Below are 18,308 nucleotides of genomic sequence, written 5' to 3' on the forward strand. Positions count from 1 at the left end.
AGCAATGTAACACAATTTATAAGCATCTTTTGCTGATAATTGTGATACATTTTAATAATCCATATGGAAACACTATATGACTATTTGTGTTTTGTTAATACATTTGTGAACCTTTGTTTAGGGTTAATCCTTCTTTTATTTCTGTGTTTTTAGTCATAATGAGAGCACTGTGAAGTTGCAGAGGTTTTCAAACAGTGACAACTATTGTCTGATTCTGCCCCCGAATCTCAAATCTGCAATCGCTGCTATCACTTACATGGCTGATCAGTTGAAGAAACAGGATGTGGACGATACTGTGAGTCTATGAACACTCACACTCCATGCAGAAACAAACCACACATTTTCTCACTCACCTTCCGTCTCTCTTTTTCCACACATACAGAAACACAAAGAAACCTTTATCTAAGGCTCTTCCTCTTTGTCTGTCCCTGATCCTCATGATTATTCATAAGTTGACAATACACATCCTCCTGTGTCAGTGAGATAAACATATCCCATTGTTTCTGTGTTTGATGTGTGTGCATGTAGATGACAGATGACTGGCAGTACATTGCTGTGGTTTTGGATCGTCTCTTCCTTTGGCTCTTTGTCATCATTACTACTCTGGGCACACTGGCCATGTTTCTGGATGCCAGTTTCAACTACACTCCTGACCAACCTTTTCCATGAGTACATCCCTTAAACAACAAGCACACTCCTGAACACAAAACAAGAAGCACACTGCTACTGCACAGCTTCTGATCACACAACACAGCAAGACTGAAGTTTGTGTGGACTGACTCAAGGGGGCACCAGAGAATCATTTCTTTCTTTCTTCCTTCCTTTCTATCCTTCCTTTTTTCTTTCTTACTTCAGCCCTTCCTTCCTTTGTTTCGTCCTTCCTTCCATCTGTCCATCCTTTCCTTCCTTCCTTCCTTCCTTCCTTCCTTCCTTCTTTTTGTCCTTCCTTCTGCCTGTCCTTTTCTTTTTCTTTCTTTCTTTCTTTCTTTCTTTCTTTCTTTCTTTCTTTCTTTCTTTCTTTCTTTCTTTCTTTCTTCCTTTTTTCCTTCCTTCCTTCCTAAATTAATGTTTCCATGATTATATTTTGTTGATGATATACATGTTTCAATATATTTATTTTCAAATTCTAGCTTATAATCATTAATTTTGTGCTCTTTACTTGTCAATTATTACATACTGTATTAAGTCATTATATTTAATATACCCTTAAGAATATCTGTTTTGTTTTGTTTTTTATTATTATTCTTGGCATAGTCTGAATAGTCTGTTTTCTATTTTTTTTTCATTAATCCCGTGTTCATAAAACAGAGAAAGCGTGTAAATTGCTGCCTTTTTTATTTAATTGTTTTTTTGTTTTTGTTTTTTGTCATTTATTTGTTGTTCATTTTGAAAACATATCATTTGAAATTAAATCTTAAAAATGATATCACATGCATTGAGCATAATCTGAAAGACAATATTTCTCTCATTGTGTGCAGCTCTTTTCTGTCTGCCAGCAGTGGTTTGTTAAATCCGTCCTGTCTCTGATTTGTCATTGAGCCATTAGGAAATGAAATCTGTTAACAGCCTCTCTAGCCACGGTAAAGTTAATGAACTGATGCCCAGTTGATTCTAAACAACATTACCTGATAGTTGGCTGGCCCACCTCTTTCTTTCATCCAGCACACACACACACACACAAAATTTATTTAATATATTAAATAACATTGTTTTCCATTTCTGAAAACATGAACTACTTACTCTTGGATAATTCTGAGTTAAGGTGAGATTTAAAACTCTAGCATCATGTTTAGTACAAATAAAAAAAAAAAAAAATAGAAACAGTGGTTTACAGTAGCTTTCATTAGGTTAACATTACATAACGTGTATGTTGCTAGCTAATTTTAATAGTCCAAATAAAATATTTTGCAAGTCCAAATGAAGTCCTGGATCATTTACTGTAGCATGAAATTAAAGTCATTATATTTCTTTTACTGAGTCATGGAATTTAAAGTTAACAAAGTGAAAATTAACGTTTTTTTTCTTGGTGCAAGTGTCTGGTCTTGATGCACTGTAGACATTTCTGACATTTATTATGTACAATTATGTACAATTTTTAAAAGAAATTAAAGCTGCAGTCCGTGATTTTTCCTCTTTGTCGCCATCTCTTGTTTCAAACCTGCAATTGCAGTCATATGCGGAGCAGTTGTCTGTACGTGTGTTGTGCTTCGTCAAAATATCATCTGAACAAGTAACATGTCTGCCACTTTTGTTCTGACCAACTGAGGAAAAAGGATTTAGGCCTACAATAAATCGCGCTGCCAATGATGATTAAATCTAACGATCGCTTAGCTCGGATCACGCCAAAACGTGCAAATTATTATTACTGTTATATTGTTCTCAAATTGTTAATGTTAACAACATCAGCATTATGTGACTATGTGTATATTAGCGTTATCTGTAGATTTCAATTTCTGTAGCCACTCAACAGTCCGAAGTCTTTTGCTTTTGACCACAGGTGAATCTCCAGTTGTCACTGATGATTGTCACTTGGACCTTTCTGGATTACAATCTGCCTTCAAATTGATACGTTTAATTATTTCAGCTGCTGTGAGAAAAGGCTATAAATGATCCACTATCAGCAGCATCCTCACGTGATAAAACCGATTAGCCTGGACTCCTTTTTTTCTGTTTACGGACATGATGTATTCCTGCAGAAATCCACCATGTCGCTCTTATTATAAAACATTATTACAAGCTTACCGTTGTGAATCAAGCTAAGTTTTGAACACTGGCTGGTTATGTACTTGTTAAAAAATTTATTTTGAATAATTTTTAGCCAAAAAAAGTTACGGACTGCAGCTTTAATACTTTTTAGCAAGGATGCATTAAAATTGATCAAAAGTGACAAATTATTTAAAATACTATTTCAAATAAATGCTGTTCTTTTGAACTTATTCATCAAATAATCCTAAAAAATTCATCACACGAAGCAGCACGACTGTTTTCAATATTGATAATAATCAGAAATGTTTCTTGAGCAGCAAATCAGCACATTAAATGATTTCTGAAGGATCATATGACACTGAAAATTGTATAGCGCTTTTTACAGTACAGATTTTCAAAGCAGGAAAATTATGCAACAAAGTTTGTTAGGGCTGTACAGCAGCTCTAGAAGAAAATGGTGTTATTGTTTAGCTTGAGTCAGTTCAGTGTTGATTTAGTTCCGTTGTTAAAATCAGATTGGGATCGGAGCCAATCTTGGAGCATTCAAAATAATTAATCCAATTGCATCTGGTTGAAGATCGTGTTCGTCATGCCGGTATGGAGACAGGTTTTGCTGAGGATCTGTGCCGATGGCTGTTGTGTCGATGAGGCCTTCACAGAGGATTGTCTAGTAGACAATTCAGGGCTGCGTTGTGGTCGTATCTAGGTGCAGGTCCTCCATCTGATCTGGATACGGCCCAGATCCGGTTGACTGCGGTAACCTCGGGATTAACAGAGAGACTAATATTAGCGTAGATGCCATTCTTCTTATGATGTAACAAGTACATCAGATATTATGGTAAGTGTTCCTGGTTCCGTTTTATCATATTTATAAAATATACATACGCTGTACCAAGTCTTTTCGAAACCAGCCGAGCGCCAGGAGGCATGTTGTGTGAGCGGAGCATTTTTAGAAAGCCATGTCATGTGCGAGACACTGCAGAGGATGCAAGCGGGACGGATTTGCACGTCAGACTAGTGCGTGTTTACATTGAAAAACAATGGAAAAGTAGCGCATTAGAATTAGTTCTGTGTGAGCGGCCCTTAGGTTTACTATTAAATAATTTATTTCAGCATATTTTTGTCTTTGGTTCCAACTCATGACAACGAACCTTTATTGCTGGGACTGCGCCATCTTTCAGCTTTAGACGATCTGCAAAACCGGCGTCGAACTGGGCCATGTTTATAAAACAATCATCGCCGAAATGCAGGGAACAAACAAAGACACTTGCGCAACTCCGTTGCTGCCCCGGAAAAACGGAAAAACAAACTCCATCCACTGTTCCCTTAATGCTGGGTTCTTTGGGAAGCTGAACAGGTTTGTCTTGCCCTGACAACCAAAAACAGACTTGTTTGGTGACTTTGTAAAGTCCTGTGGCCTGCGCAATGCTGCCGATGAGTTCAGTAAAGCCGAATGGCCCTTTCACACAGGACGCAGAATGCGCTGCGCTATAAAACCCATTTATTTCAATGGATTGCACCACACCAAAGCGCACATGCAGTCAAAGTTCAAAATAGTTCAACTCTGTGACGATTACCCACGCAGCCAATAGAAACGGAGCTCCTTCGCAAACATGAATTTTCTAAATTGTTCTCTGGACCTGAGAGTTTCATGAACCCACAGCTTCTTCTTCCTTGCTGTTCTGTTTCTTCTTCTTACTAGCAGGGCTAGTCCTAACGCTCACTTCTTAGCATGGGACATATACGTATTTTGCTGCTGACCGAAAGGTGGAACAAAAATCAAATGGCTAGAACTACCACTAAAAGTTTTGAAAACTCCGCCTACTTTGATCTAGCCAGCGTAGCACAAATGGCTTCTGAAGGGCTGCGCTGGACCCAGCGGCGAGCGCAGCGCATTCTGCGTCCTGTGTGAAAGCCGCAGAACAAGCGTTGATGGGCGTGCTCTTGCTCTCTCGCTCTGGTCGACGTGTGAAGTGCTCTTACAAGGAGTTCCGACCATAATGGCGTCACACAAGCACATACTCGAAAAACAGAGTCAGATGTTTATGGGGATTTAGAAGAGTATTTTTGGCACAGGAAATCTCTGTTATACGTCCAACTCGTGTTTTGAAACTTTGGCTACGTTTAGCATGAGAATCCAACTCTTTAACAGTGTAAATAAGTCAGAATACATGATTTAAACTGATTTAAAAAAAGAAATCTATAATGTGTTATGTGTATGCCAGGTTAAAGAGATGTGTTTTTAGTCTGGAATTTAAACTGACAAGAGTGTGTCTGCTTCCCAAACAATGCTAGGAATAAATTATATTTTAAATTATGTATATTACAATAGAAAACATATTTTACATTTTAATAATATTTCACAGTTTTACTGTATTTTTGATCAAATAGATGTAGCCTTGGTTAAGAGATTTATTTCAAAAACATTCAAAATGAACATTATACTTGTTTTGAAGCGAAAATAAACATGATTTAATAATCCATGCATCAAGGGTTAATCAGCCTTTGTGTAAATTGTTCGTTATTTTCAGTTGCATTTATATTATCAGTTTAAAAAAAATCCATTCAATTCCTAGATTACATCAGTTTGGCATGTACCTACATTTCTGTGAAGACACCTAGTTGCATAAGAAGTAAAAGAAAAGAGGTAAGAAAATAATAATGAAATAAGAAAAGCTTGTTAGCCGAGTCACTGCTTTTGAGGGGAAACCAGAAGCCTGTGTGTTTTATTGCTAACGGTTCAGTGGGCTTCTAAGGAAGCTTACACCAGTTTAATCACTGTTTTTTTCACTGTGATCTTCAAAAAAAAAAAAAAAAAAGCCCTGGAGCCAGCCAGAAGAGAAGCTATGAAGGGGGTTTCTGTTCTTCTTCGGGCTGATTTAGCACTGTCTGTTCCCCCCTTTACTGAATGTTGTCTGTTTGCTGGAACTAGGTGGGGACACAAGCTTCGAAAAAACATGTGTGTGTCAAGGCTACTGGGCGTAGTGCTCAAGAACTGGCCAATAGGGTGACAGATAAATCACGTTTCCATGGGTGACTGGGGTAGTGTGTGCTAATTTCAAGATGTTACTGAAGCAAACAAGAGCCTCCTATCTTCCAACTGTTGTTCCCCCTCTCCTACACATAATCTGCTCTGAGAATTATGATAACAAAACTCTATCTCAAATCTTATAGTTACTTTTAAAAACCTTCACACAACCATCAAAAACTCCATATCTATGGTGTCAGGGTGTCACACAGACATTTTCTGTAGTGAAAACCATTTCCTCAATAGCATTATTGCTTCTTCCCTGTTTTCTCTCAGGTTATAGATATTTCTTCTTTACCTTGGTGAGATAATTGTAACATTGGCGACAACTCTGCACTGCAGACAATAGTTGACAGCGTTCCAGGCCTTGTTTTCCCCTTTCACTGGAAGTGCAGAGGTCACCTGATGGAGTGGTCAGACGTGTCAAACGTGCCTCATGAAAGGGACAAAAGATCTAAGTTGGGGGTTCAGAGACTGATTAGGCAATAGCAACTGTTTTAAATATTAAGCCTACATGTGAAGCTTTTTAGGCAACAATAAGTTTAAAAAAATCACAATGAAAGGTATCTGGAATTTATCAATGCAGGCTTATTTAAGGCTATTAATGTTTATTCGACCTAAAATATCTTAAAATTACTATTATAAAATTGGTGTTATTTTAAGCCCTTTTCCACCATATAAGAAAAAAAAAAAACCTTTGATGAATCACAATTGTCATAATTTCGCGATTTTGATGCAGTTTCTCACAATTTTAGCTTTTTGTATAGCGCTTTATAGCCTACAATACAGATTATTTCAAAGCAGCTTTACAGTTTGGCTACTGTAGAAACATGCCGGCGCAAAATGGCGACTTAACATGTAAGGGGACCCACGGTTGTGTCTAGAAGGAATACAGCAACGGCCGGAAGAGAGGCAAAATTTCATAATAAAATAACAGTAAATCAATTTGCTACTTATCAGATTGTATTTTATTAAGGACTACACCTACCCCCAACCCTAAACCTACCCTTACAATACTGCAAATACAGTTATTAAATAAAATAAATAAATATTAAAATGTCCAGTGGCCGTAGCTGTATCCCGTCTTTACTGGGACCCACGGTGTATGTGATAGAAATGGCTCATTCTAAGGTAATAAAACATAATATGTAAGGTCTTATACACCACTGAAAACAGTGTACAGTTGGTACACTTTTTGCTTTTTCCATTACCACACCAAAATTGGGACTGAAAAGAAGTGATTTTTCATATGACATTTCCTTTACTTGTCTACTAAAATATTAATAATTATTAACATCCATAAGTAGGTCATATTTGCCACAATTATCTCATAAACACAAGAAGCTTTTTTGTTCCAGCACCCAGTCAGGGTCGGGTACAGTTGAGACACCCATCCATAATGCTGGAAAGCTGCCTAACCGATTCATTGCAAATGTAAAATACCTTTAAAAATGAGAATTCAACAGTTTTTATTTCCATTCAGTATTTTATTTGATTATTTGTTTAGTTAAAAGTAGATCATTTGTAAAACATTGTAAAGTAATGGCAAACAGCCTATTTAATTTCAGATAATCATTTTAATAGTAACAGTTGAAAAGCTGAGTAACATTAAAAAACACTGAACAACTGCAAATCTATTAACTTGTGATTTTACATCTGCAACTAAATTCCATGTGACGCAACAGGATTTTAGTGCGGGTACATTTGATGCATTGTGTCTCAACTGCACCCCGCTGACCACCTCGAACATTTCTCTAGATTTTACGATGATCTTTTGCATGACCCAAAGTCTTGCAATAGACTATGTCAGTTTTTAGAGCACAGATTAAGGTTTACGAAAATGTAAGTTAACTTTAACAGTCATGTAAGGATGAGAAGCTATTCAATGTGGAAGGGACGTGCGAAGTGAAAAACTTACCTTAAAAAAAAAATAAAATAAAAAATAAATACTTTCGCCGATATCTTTTGTCTGGAGAAGCTCATGTACTTAAATTTCCCACGATCGAAGAGGCGCTAATACGCATGTGCGAAGCAAATATCACAGATCAGTCTTGATGCGCACGCCAGTTATTTAAGGTGTTTAAAAGGTACCCCTGTACCAACTGTACCTGGTCTATATTATATTGCATTTCTGTCAAGGATCCTCCTAAAAATTAACACATTGCGCCTTTAATAAATTAGTTCATTTCATATAGCCTATAACAGTTCTGCAGAAAACAGTGATTTTGTTGTTTTCATATTTCATATTTCAGCAGGCTTTCATATTAAAGGCACTTCATCTAGTTTGCTAGCCCAAATTTTTGTGTAACAACGTTTTAAAACTTAAGTGAAGATGATGCGAGTGATTCTATGTGGTGTGACGTCACGACACCACAGGCATGGCACACCGGGCATCGCGCGCCAGCCAGCCGTTACCCCCTCATTAGGCTCATCCCTCGAGACTATACACTTCGGCAACTGCATTGTACGCAACACTTCGACTGTAGTTGACATCTGTGTCGAGGTATATACAAACACCGCTAGCTGAATGAGTGACTGACTGACTGCTAGTTTTTGTCTTGGAGAGTTGAGCAGCCTGCATTTTCTCAAATTCATTAGTTTGAGTTAAGGTTCTTCAGAGAGTAACAGGTGCGGCAACGGTCACCGAGTCAGTCAAGTTTATTGCCAAGTCAGCTTGCCATTAAGTAGAAAAAAATGGCAAACTCGGGTGTTCAGTTGCTTGGATTTGGTCTCTCTCTGGTCGGCATCATTGGACTGATCGTGGGCACCATCCTCCCGCAGTGGAAGATGTCCGCGTACGTGGGGGACAGTATTATCACGGCAGTGGCTACTTACCAGGGACTGTGGATGTCCTGTGCGTTTCAGAGCACCGGACAGCTTCAGTGCAAAATCTACGACTCCATTCTACACTTAGACAGTGAGTTAAACCACGTTATCCTACAATTTTACATCTGTCTGTTTGTCCGTCCACCCGTCTCTCTGTTTATCTGGCTGTCTGTCGCATGTCACACACACGTTTGTTTGTCTTAGTGAGGACATTGCATAGACTTCCATTGATTTTATATCAGGTAAATGATATATCACCTAACCCATCACAGAAACGTGCACTATAGACTTAAATAACACTATAGATTTCAATAAAAACATATTTTGGCTGATTTGTAAGCCTTTATAACTAGTGAGGACCAGTCAGATGTCCTCACTAGTGGGTTGTGAAAGTATTTCACAATATAAGTGAGGACATTTGGTCCTCACAAGTATAGTTAAAACACAGATCAAATTTTTAAAGTTTAGGCTACTCAATTTGTCTGTACAAATCATTTGTATTTAAACTATATTAAACTAACTTTTAAAAATCAAGTTGAATCTCGTATCGTATAACATAAAAAAATTGAAACTGCTTACATTATTTTGACAAGCAAAAGTAATGTTTCCATGACTTTTATACGCACACATTAATTTTCCCTTAATTATTACTGTATTAATGTTCCCTATATTTAGTATATTTTTAATCTGTTTTGTATGTTACTTACAATCAGCTGAGGATCCAAGTGTAAATCAGCCAGGTGATTGGAAATTAATAAACATCAATTTAAGTGTAGAAATTTTCAGTGGTCAAAACATATATTGATTTCCTAACAGATCAAGGGGCCTCTGCCCTATAGTGTAAATCTATACTGTAGGTGTTTATTGGAATTCTTTGGCATATCAAGCCATAGTTTCCAACTCTTCACACACACACTCAAATAAACACTGGTGCCATTCCCAGCCAGTGCTTGATTAATGGATGCTGGCCTCGTCAGTGGGAGTTTGAATCTACTGTATGCCTGTAATGTAACCAGGCAGGACAGGTAGCCATGGTGAAAACAGCCTGTGCTTCTCCTGGAAGAACGTAACCCATTGTTCCTATAGCCGCCAAAGTGTTTTTATTAACACACCCAACTACCAGTAATGAATTATGAGTTTATTCATTCAGTTTAGGGCTGTTACAGAAACATTCTCCATTCGCTGCATGGATTCCCCAAGGACTGGGAGGGGAAACCACAACCTCACGTCCCAGTTTGCAGAAACACTCTACAGATTAACACAGACTGTCCAAAAATGTGATTTAGCTCTTGCGGTTCACTCCTTGAATTGATGGATTTACTGAGGGGCTCTGTGCAGAACCTCAGGGGTCATTTCTGAGAAAACTGCGGGACACTTCCAGTTGAAACCAGCTGGAACTGCACCTGACAGCAGGTTGAATTAGGATGGAGGGAGGAGCAAAAGGCAAAAAACTAGAGAGAAAACAGGAGGATTAAGGGTGACCCTCTAAATTCCACAGCTGACTGTTTTCTGTGCCTGGCAAGAGATGCCTTATTGTGTTTTAATGACTAAAGGAGAGGAATAATTCTTCCACTTCACTACAGTTTGCACCCCTGCCCCTCACACTTTCTTTTCTCCCCTCTTCGCTTGGTGGGTTTTTTGTGCATGTGTACAGGAATGCACTGGCACAGACTGGTTCTTGTTGGAATGGCTTCTTGCTCACTCCTTCAGCTGCATTGCATAAGTGATAGATTTTATACTGGCATTTTTCATTGGCATCCTTTTTAACCATATATGGACAGTGGATAATTAGATATTGGATGTGCAAGCATCATTGCCAATGCTCATACTTTCATACAAACGACTGAACACTTTAGCAAGTGCATAGCAATAATTTTAATTTAGTTATTATTTCATACTATAAATAATCATAACCTAATATTAATTATATATAATTATATTTGTATATAATATTAAAATATAGAAATTATTTTATTTTATTCTATTTCCTGGTGGTTTGTTATATTTGATATTATAAATAATAATAATTTAATATATTAAATTAGTATTTTTTATAATTTTTTGTATAATATTAAGTTATCAATGTCATTATTATTATTTATAATATTACATTGATTTATTTAACAGATATTTTCTAGTGGTGTGGCCATTTTTGTTATATTTAATATTATAAATAATAATTTAATATGAAGTATATTTATAATGTGTTGTATAATATTAAGTTATTATTGTCATTATTATTATTATATTAACAAGTAATAATTTACTGAAGAAAAAGTTTTGTTAATTTTCATTATTATTGTTATTATAATATGAAATATTAATATATTAAATATTATTTAACAGCTATTTCCTGATGGTTTGGCCATTTTTTGTTATATTTGATATTAATAATAATCATAATCATAATAATAATAATAATAATTTAATATTATTTTTTTGAATATAATTAATGTATAATATTACATTTTTATTATTGTCATTAGTATTGTTATTTATAATGTTTACTAAGTAATCATAAAATAAAATGTATTACAGTTATTATTGTCATTATTTTTATTATTTATAATATTAAACTGGTTTATTTAACAGCTATTTCCTTTGTTGTGAAGATCTCAGCATCCAGTTTTGGAGTAGAATCTTACAATTTGTGTACAGTTTAATTGAATTTTTGTTATGTATTTAATATTATAAATAATAATAATAATACCTATAACCTATAATATTACGTTTTTATTATTATCATTATTATTTACAATATTGAACTGATTTATTTGACAGGTATTTCCTGACATTTGCATGACTGACATTTAATCTCAACATCCGGTTATAGTGTATAAACTCACAGTAGTATAGTATGTTTGATATTCTGTCCTTCTCTACCTGTCTCCTCCAGGTGATCTTCAAGCGACCCGCGCTTTGATGATAGTGGGTATTATTGTGTCCATTGCCGGTCTTGGTGTAGCCTGCATGGGCATGAAATGCACCACTTGCGGAGCCGATGATAAAGTTCGCAAGTCTCGCACGGCTGTGACAGGAGGCATCATACTGCTAGTGGGAGGTGAGTGTACATGTGAGCGAGAATACTGAGACAGACTGTTCACACTAACTGTTTACAGCAAAACATCTTTGAACTTCTCTTATATAACATCAGTCTCGGCTCAGTCTGGGGGTCAGTGAACATCACAGAAAACAGGGTAGCTAATGCTTTGAAGATCTGGCTTTTCTTTGAAACAATTTCTGTTATTTGTTCCTACAGCCCTCTGCGCAGTTGTTGCCTGCTCGTGGTTTGCTCACAATGTGATCCGAGCCTTCTACAACCCCTTCACTCCAGTGAACACCAAGTGAGCACAAGGAATTTTACTTTGCACAATTTCTGGAGCAGAGTGTCCCAACTCTGTTCCTGGATGTCACCCAAAAAGACACATTTTGGATGTCTCTCTTCTCTGACACACCCAGTTCTTGGAGCTCTTCTGCTAGTGTTGATTAGATGAATTAGATGTATTTCAATTTTGGAAACATCCAAAATCTGCAGTGTTGGGGAGAATCCAGGAACAGGGATAAGAAACACCCTAGAATGCAATTGCATAGTAAATATGCAAAAAAAATGAGTCAACTGCTTGTGCTTTGTACTTGTTCAGATAAATTAGTACATGTTGATGTGTATGTTCTCTGTTTGTCTCTGTTGTCCTTACTGTTGTCTAGTTCTGTTGTCTTTCTCTGTTGTCCTTGTAGTCTTGTTATTTATTCCTCAGTACAATGCCTAAAAAAGTATAGTTTTAAGCTCAATGATACTTTGTTCACATGGGTAACCTGGGAAACCACTATTTTTCTGCTGTTCCATAAGCGCCACCTACTCACCTGTCAAAGCGTGAACTCGTTTTTGTTCAGACAAATGTGAAAATCGGTCTAAAGGTTAATGTGTTCTAAAAATCTACACAATTCGGATGAATAATGTGTGTGTGTGTGTGTGTGTATATATATATATATATATATATATATATATATACACACATACTCTGTTGCTGCAACAAAGTATGATGACTGATCTAGTAATTTTTAAAAGATGATTTACTACATTATATATATATATGTGTAGTAAATCATCTTTTAAAAATTACTAGATCAGTCATCATTACACCAGTAGGTGGCAACAGGTAACTGTTAAAAAATGTTTTTGTAATTTAACCATTCATTCAAGAGATTTGTTCAGAAATGCTGATTCATCCAGTAATGAAACAAGTGAAGTATTTATGAGTCATTGAATCATTCATTCAAATTTCTTAAAAAAAAAAAAATCTAATTAATTAAATATTTTTATAATTAAACTGCAGCACTTAACATTTTGTCATAACCTCTAGCATATATTACATGTTGTTTTTATTCGTCATCTGTTCAGAATTGAGATCACTATTTTAATCAAAAAAAGAAAAAGTGATTCTGTTCATCCAGAATCGTGCAGCTCTACTTCAAATTCATGTACAATAATCTAGATCAGTTTACCACATTCAAATAATTTATCATTGTCATAATGTCTCCCTTTTCTCTTTATTCTTTAACATTAGGTTTGAGTTTGGAGCAGCTATTTTCATTGCTTGGGCTGGGTCATTTCTTGATGTTCTCGGTGGAGCCATGTTGGCTGCCTCCTGCACTCGAAGTAAACAAGTGTCAAAATATCCTAAAAGTAACTCTGCACGCTCTGCCAGCAGCAGCAACAAAGAGTATGTGTGACCAAGACTGCCTCTCACTGGACAGACACTGCACTGCAGCAACTTCATAAGGTGAAGAATTTCTTCAACAGAATAATGAACTTGAAGGAAATGAGGTTAAACTGCTGAAACTGAGGAAAAGAAAGCAGTTTTCTGACTGTCTAATGTCCCATAATAAAAAGGGCAACCAGTTGTCCTAAAGTTAAAGTAAAAACAAAATAGATAATACATTCACAAGCTCTGGGAGTTTTTGACATGGAGGATTGTAGAAATCTAGTGCCAGTAAAAATACTCACAACCTGCTTTGAAGACCTCGGTGTTTCAATGAAGTAAACAACTAGGTTGTTTTCTCTATGCGAAAAAAAGAGAAACTTAGTGGCTCAAATATGTTGGTGTTTCCAACATGTCCACTAGGGAGCACTACAACCAACACAGTGAGCAGGTGTCGCCCAAAATGGAGGAAGATTTTTAAGATTTGCTTTTGTTTTTTCCAGTATTTATCCTAACAGCAGCTGAAATGCTAACATGTTTAATACTCATTTAAGTCACTCATATGTAATTTCATGTAATTGCAATATTTTACATAGAGAAAAAAAATAAAAATGTTCAAGATGTACCCTATTTGCTTAACACATTAACTCATTGCTTGTGTTTTACCATCCATGAGTCCTTCTGAATATCTTTTACTTAATAATGTCAGTGTTAGATATCATTTATGTATTTGTTTTACATGCTTATTTTCAATAAAGTGTGCTTGGTTGAAAAGGACACTGACATTCCCAATGTGAATCTGCATTACACACAAATCTATATTGAAATCTGGGATTTTTAAATATAACATAAACCTGGAAATAAACTATTTCAATCTAATAGAAAAGATCATGCCAGCCTGCAATGTCCTGAAATTTAAATGATTATTTTTTAATTAAAAATACAAACTTAGTCCCTACCCAGACATTAACAATGGCAATAAAGTTACTCATGCATACTTTATTTATTACTCCCATTCCACCGCACTTCCCCAAAACAGTTTACAAAAATCCATTAATTTCCATGCAAACATCTAAAAGTCAAAGCCATTTTAAAGAGCAATGTACTTTGACCAACATGTGAGATCAATTTAGAAGATTTGATTGTTCATCTCAATCAGTATGCATTTAAGACCATACTTGATTCAATTCAAACTAAAATCAACAGGCACATAAAAACAGTGAACAAACAAAAAACTCCAAACAATGAACTGATGTCATTCAGAAAAATGTCAAGGTAGACCCCGATTACTGAGATAACCACAGGTCTCACCAAATGGCGCATTACACGTTAACAGTTTCACAGGAAAATGTCCTCTTTGGGAGATGAGTAATCCAACCTGCAGAGGTTAGCTTTCTTATTCTGGAGTAAAGTGCAAATTTAATAAATATAGCCCTGTTGCATTAGAGATCATCAAGATCTTCACCTCAAAAATGAAACATCCAACACAGAGGACACCAGACAGGATCATTCAGTGCTACAGAAGCACAACATCAGTTAAGTGATGAGCAAGCATAAAGTGAACAGGAAGAAAAGTCCACAGTTCTCTTGTTTGATCCTGAAGTGGCGAAAGCCTTAAAAGCTGTACGGTGAAAGGTGACGACAAGTGAGAACATGTGAGAGGGAGATTTTAGTTCGATTAAATTGTGTAGGCCTGCTGTTGGTGTGCTGGCCTCCTAACAGCTTTGGCACAGTCCGTCACGCATCAGGCAACAGGTGATACTCTCTGAGATGCCGGGAAGCTTCTGTTATTGTTTATGATATCATCCAAGTCCTCATCATCAATAACCACTGTAAAGGCAAGAGAAGAAATGTATCATTTGACAACTGAGTGGAAACAAGTGAATATCACAAGTTACAGTGGGTTCAAGTGCTCCTGGGAAGTTTGTATTTACAAGTTTGGAAGTCGTAAGGTGCACTTTGGTAGCGACGTACACATAAAATTCACAGAAGTGATGAATAAAGAATGCATCGGATGTGTGTTTTGCTTTGTGTATTTGTATTCAATTTTATTCTGAATCATCATATATTGCATCGTAATCGTACAATACTATTGTATTTTGTACGTACAACAAAAAGTTTAATTTTATTAATTTGAACAATTTTACAGATGCTGCATTCATTGCGCCTGACGTGTTTTCTCACTGACACGGACCCAACTCCGAAACTCTGGGATTAAAGAAAAAACTGAGTTTTTTTCCCTCTCATAATTACGTCTTTGTGGTGTCTATCATGTGCATTTGACTCATAAATAAGATTTTTCCGACATGACTTGAATTTACCATTAGTCACAATTATTACTTCCCTACAAAGTTATTTTTAATTACTAGAAATGGGAACATGTTACTTATGAAGGATCTAAGGATTCTCAATAACAACCTGTGTTACTTCAAGAAAGCATACACTTCTGTTGTATTTTGTTACTATTATTATTTGACTGACATCATTTATCATTTTGTTGTTATTCATTCATGTCACTGTCAGATTGTGTGGTTTCAAGGGATGTTTATCTTCATGAGTAAGAGATAGAGAATGTCTCCATTTCAAGGTTTTTAACGTCACAGGATGATGTTGTGAAGCAGTATTTTCCATTGCTTTTGCTATATCATAACACTTGTTAGATTTGTACTGGTCAGACGAAGTCTGTGCATTGAAACATCTGCAGCTAAGATTATTCAATAAACTCTGCTCTTTTTTATCATCATTACTTCATCTCCTACTGCTCTTCCCTGGCTTTCTCACTCAACTTCTTGGGTACCAGAAAAACACTGGTTTTGGGAACCAGACAAATCTTGCTGTTAACAGGTTTTGGATACAAGACAAATTGATCTTCTGGCATCAGATCTGAAATTTCTGACTTGGAAGCATGATCTCACATCTTGGCGTAGTTGGCAAGATCTAACATTTGTTTGGAATTTTAAAATAGATTTAAAAAGTTTGAATTTTTATAAGCAGCTCATTGAGTGAAGTTTGTGTAGTTGCAAGGGTGTTGCTGTGTTAGTTTAGGGGATGTAGCTGGAAAGCTTTAGGAAATGTAACATTTAGAACAGGGACTTTCAAACTTTTCCTGGAGACTCCCAAGCACTGTTTATTTTGGATGTTTTCCCTTATTTGACACACCCAGTTGAGGGAATTCATTCAGCTCAATTAAAGAAGAACAACAGCATAAATGTGCAGTGCTGAGGAGGCTCTGAGGACCATTTTAAAAACAAAACTTGATTTAGAAATTTTGGTCTTGGGTCAAGGATTTAAAAAAAAAATAAAATAAAATCTAAATAACTACATGTCAAGCTAACATAAAAACACTGCCTAATATCACACCCACCTCTCGTAGACCGCCCGATCTGTCCGAGTTTGGGGGCTCGCTGCATTCTTCGTGGGGCGGACAGGTCTGGTCTGTTTCGCCCTGCCTGTCCGTGGTCGTACGGGAGTACTGGACTGGGTTGTAAAGCACCTGTCGGTGGTATGAGATCGGGCATCTCTGCCATGCCGTACATGACCTCCTGCTGTTGTACTTCGGTCGGTGTATTCATAAAAAAACGACCGCAAGTCGTTGGTTGGCTGTGCACTTCCGCGACGGCGACGAATGTTTCTCAATCCACCTAAAGTGATTCCAAAGCTGTGTTTACCACACCTGGGGAGTGTAAAAAAACATGAAGCGATCAACATAGTAGCCCCTAAATAATGAAATCTAGCCATAAATATTAGTAATAAACACAAACAGTCGGATTACATATACACCTTGTATACACACAAGTGACGAAGAAACTGTTCGCATGCACCGGATGAGCTTGAGTATGTTAACGCCTGTCAACAACAAAGCTTACTCTTACATTACACTATGTTGTAGATGAAACATGTATTTAAAACAACGAAACGATCCCATACCTTGTATTTGTCCGGAGCGTGGACACAGTTTACACGTATTTGGTTTCTATGTCGATTTGTACGCCGTGTTCAACGCGAGTCGGAAGTTGCCTACTATCTACGACGGTGAGAGTCTGTCGTAACTCTCACTTGGGGATTTCCTTGGTCGTTTCTGTATGCGTCACTGCGAGGGAGGACCCGATCGCTGCAACTCACGTTGTGAACCGCGGGTAGGTGGTTATTGACGGTTCGCCCACCGTGTGTAGGCTCACCAACTGTAACCTACATACGCGAGAGCCCACACTGGACGTTAGCTCTAATGTTTCACCCCTACTTTACCATTGACACTGTCTTGAAAGAATTTAAATTACTTTATTAGAATGACCTGCTTGTAAACCACTTATTGCCAACGCATTACAGGAAGGGGAGTGAAAGAAACAAAAGACAGGTTATGAGAAATTCCTTAGCGCTTGGCAAGCTGGTTAAAATGTGGTTAGCTAAGCTTTGTGAAGTATTTTAAACAGGCAGCTTTAATTGTGATATAGATTTGATATAATAAAGTCCAAAATAAAACAGAAAAAAACTATATTGCAAGTTGCTTTGTGTATCTTCACATGACTGCTAGTAATTGGGATGTCTGTTGTGTGGCGATACCATATTATGTTATCAGATGATAATACCATTATTTATACAACACAATAGCCCACAATAATCCTTGGATTTGATTCCAAGAATGTCTAACATAAGTAGAACTTTTCACTGTTTTTATTAGCCTATTACAGTCTTTTCTGTTTTTTCCAGACTAACTAGCTGTCGCTGACGTCCCCTGTTGAAAAAAACAGCATATGTGTTTTGAAGCATGGTCAAGTTCTGGTCCTAAGCTGGTCCTGAGCATAAACCGGCTCAAACCAGCTGAGGACCAGCTCAAACCAGCTTCCATGCTTCAAAACATACCTAACCAGCATATGCTGTTTTTTTTCAACAGGGACGGGTATTTTTCAAGTGAATCTTTTCGCTGGTTACATCTTACGCCTGTAGGTGGCGACAAGGGGCCGTTCTTTATGACTGTGTTGTTAAATCATTCATTCAACAGATTCCTTCACAACATTGATTTATTTAACAATGAAACAAATGAACGAAAC

At 36.7% G+C, this 18,308-nt stretch overlaps 3 protein-coding genes across 4 annotated transcripts in view; 2 read left to right on the forward strand and 1 right to left on the reverse strand.

Annotated features, from left to right (window-relative positions):
• The window catches only part of LOC137031130 (acetylcholine receptor subunit beta-like), a 52,156-nt gene extending 49,582 nt beyond the window's left edge, over positions 1 to 2,574 (forward strand). For both annotated transcript variants that reach the window (XM_067401801.1, XM_067401800.1), the window contains exons 10-11: positions 154 to 295; positions 529 to 2,574. In XM_067401801.1, coding sequence (XP_067257902.1) covers positions 154 to 295; positions 529 to 669 — 283 coding nt within the window. In that variant the 3' untranslated portion in view covers positions 670 to 2,574. The remainder of the gene's footprint in view (positions 1 to 153; positions 296 to 528) is intronic.
• A 5,565-nt stretch (positions 2,575 to 8,139) lies between these two features.
• On the forward strand, positions 8,140 to 14,034 carry cldn7a (claudin 7a). Its single transcript, XM_067401803.1, has 4 exons — positions 8,140 to 8,651; positions 11,457 to 11,621; positions 11,820 to 11,904; positions 13,126 to 14,034. The coding sequence occupies exons 1-4, from the start codon at positions 8,429 to 8,431 to the stop codon at positions 13,289 to 13,291; spliced, it is 639 nt and encodes a 212-aa protein (XP_067257904.1). The 5' UTR covers positions 8,140 to 8,428; the 3' UTR covers positions 13,292 to 14,034.
• Positions 14,035 to 14,189: 155 nt separating this feature from the next.
• Positions 14,190 to 17,382, reverse strand: si:dkey-112a7.4 (calcium/calmodulin-dependent protein kinase II inhibitor 2). The gene is made up of 3 exons (XM_067401804.1): positions 17,188 to 17,382; positions 16,625 to 16,933; positions 14,190 to 15,090 (listed from the first exon to the last, which is right to left on the reverse strand). The coding sequence occupies exons 2-3, from the start codon at positions 16,830 to 16,832 to the stop codon at positions 15,005 to 15,007; spliced, it is 294 nt and encodes a 97-aa protein (XP_067257905.1). The 5' UTR covers positions 16,833 to 16,933; positions 17,188 to 17,382; the 3' UTR covers positions 14,190 to 15,004.
• Between the last annotated feature and the right edge of the window lie 926 nt (positions 17,383 to 18,308).

The sequence above is a fragment of the Chanodichthys erythropterus genome, chromosome 11 (assembly GCF_024489055.1).
Source record: "Chanodichthys erythropterus isolate Z2021 chromosome 11, ASM2448905v1, whole genome shotgun sequence".
NCBI lineage: Eukaryota > Metazoa > Chordata > Actinopteri > Cypriniformes > Xenocyprididae > Chanodichthys > Chanodichthys erythropterus.

Coding starts and splice junctions, on each gene's coding strand:
- cldn7a (XM_067401803.1), top strand. CDS start 8,429: ATGGCAAACTCGGGTGTTCAGTTGCTTGGATTTGGTCTCTCTCTGGTC. Junction 8,652..11,456: donor CTCCATTCTACACTTAGACA/GTGAGTTAAACC, acceptor TGTCTCCTCCAG/GTGATCTTCAAGCGACCCGC. Junction 11,905..13,125: donor TTCACTCCAGTGAACACCAA/GTGAGCACAAGG, acceptor CTTTAACATTAG/GTTTGAGTTTGGAGCAGCTA.
- si:dkey-112a7.4 (XM_067401804.1), bottom strand. CDS start 16,832: ATGAATACACCGACCGAAGTACAACAGCAGGAGGTCATGTACGGCATG. Junction 15,091..16,624: donor GATCGGGCGGTCTACGAGAG/GTGGGTGTGATA, acceptor TTGCCTTTACAG/TGGTTATTGATGATGAGGAC.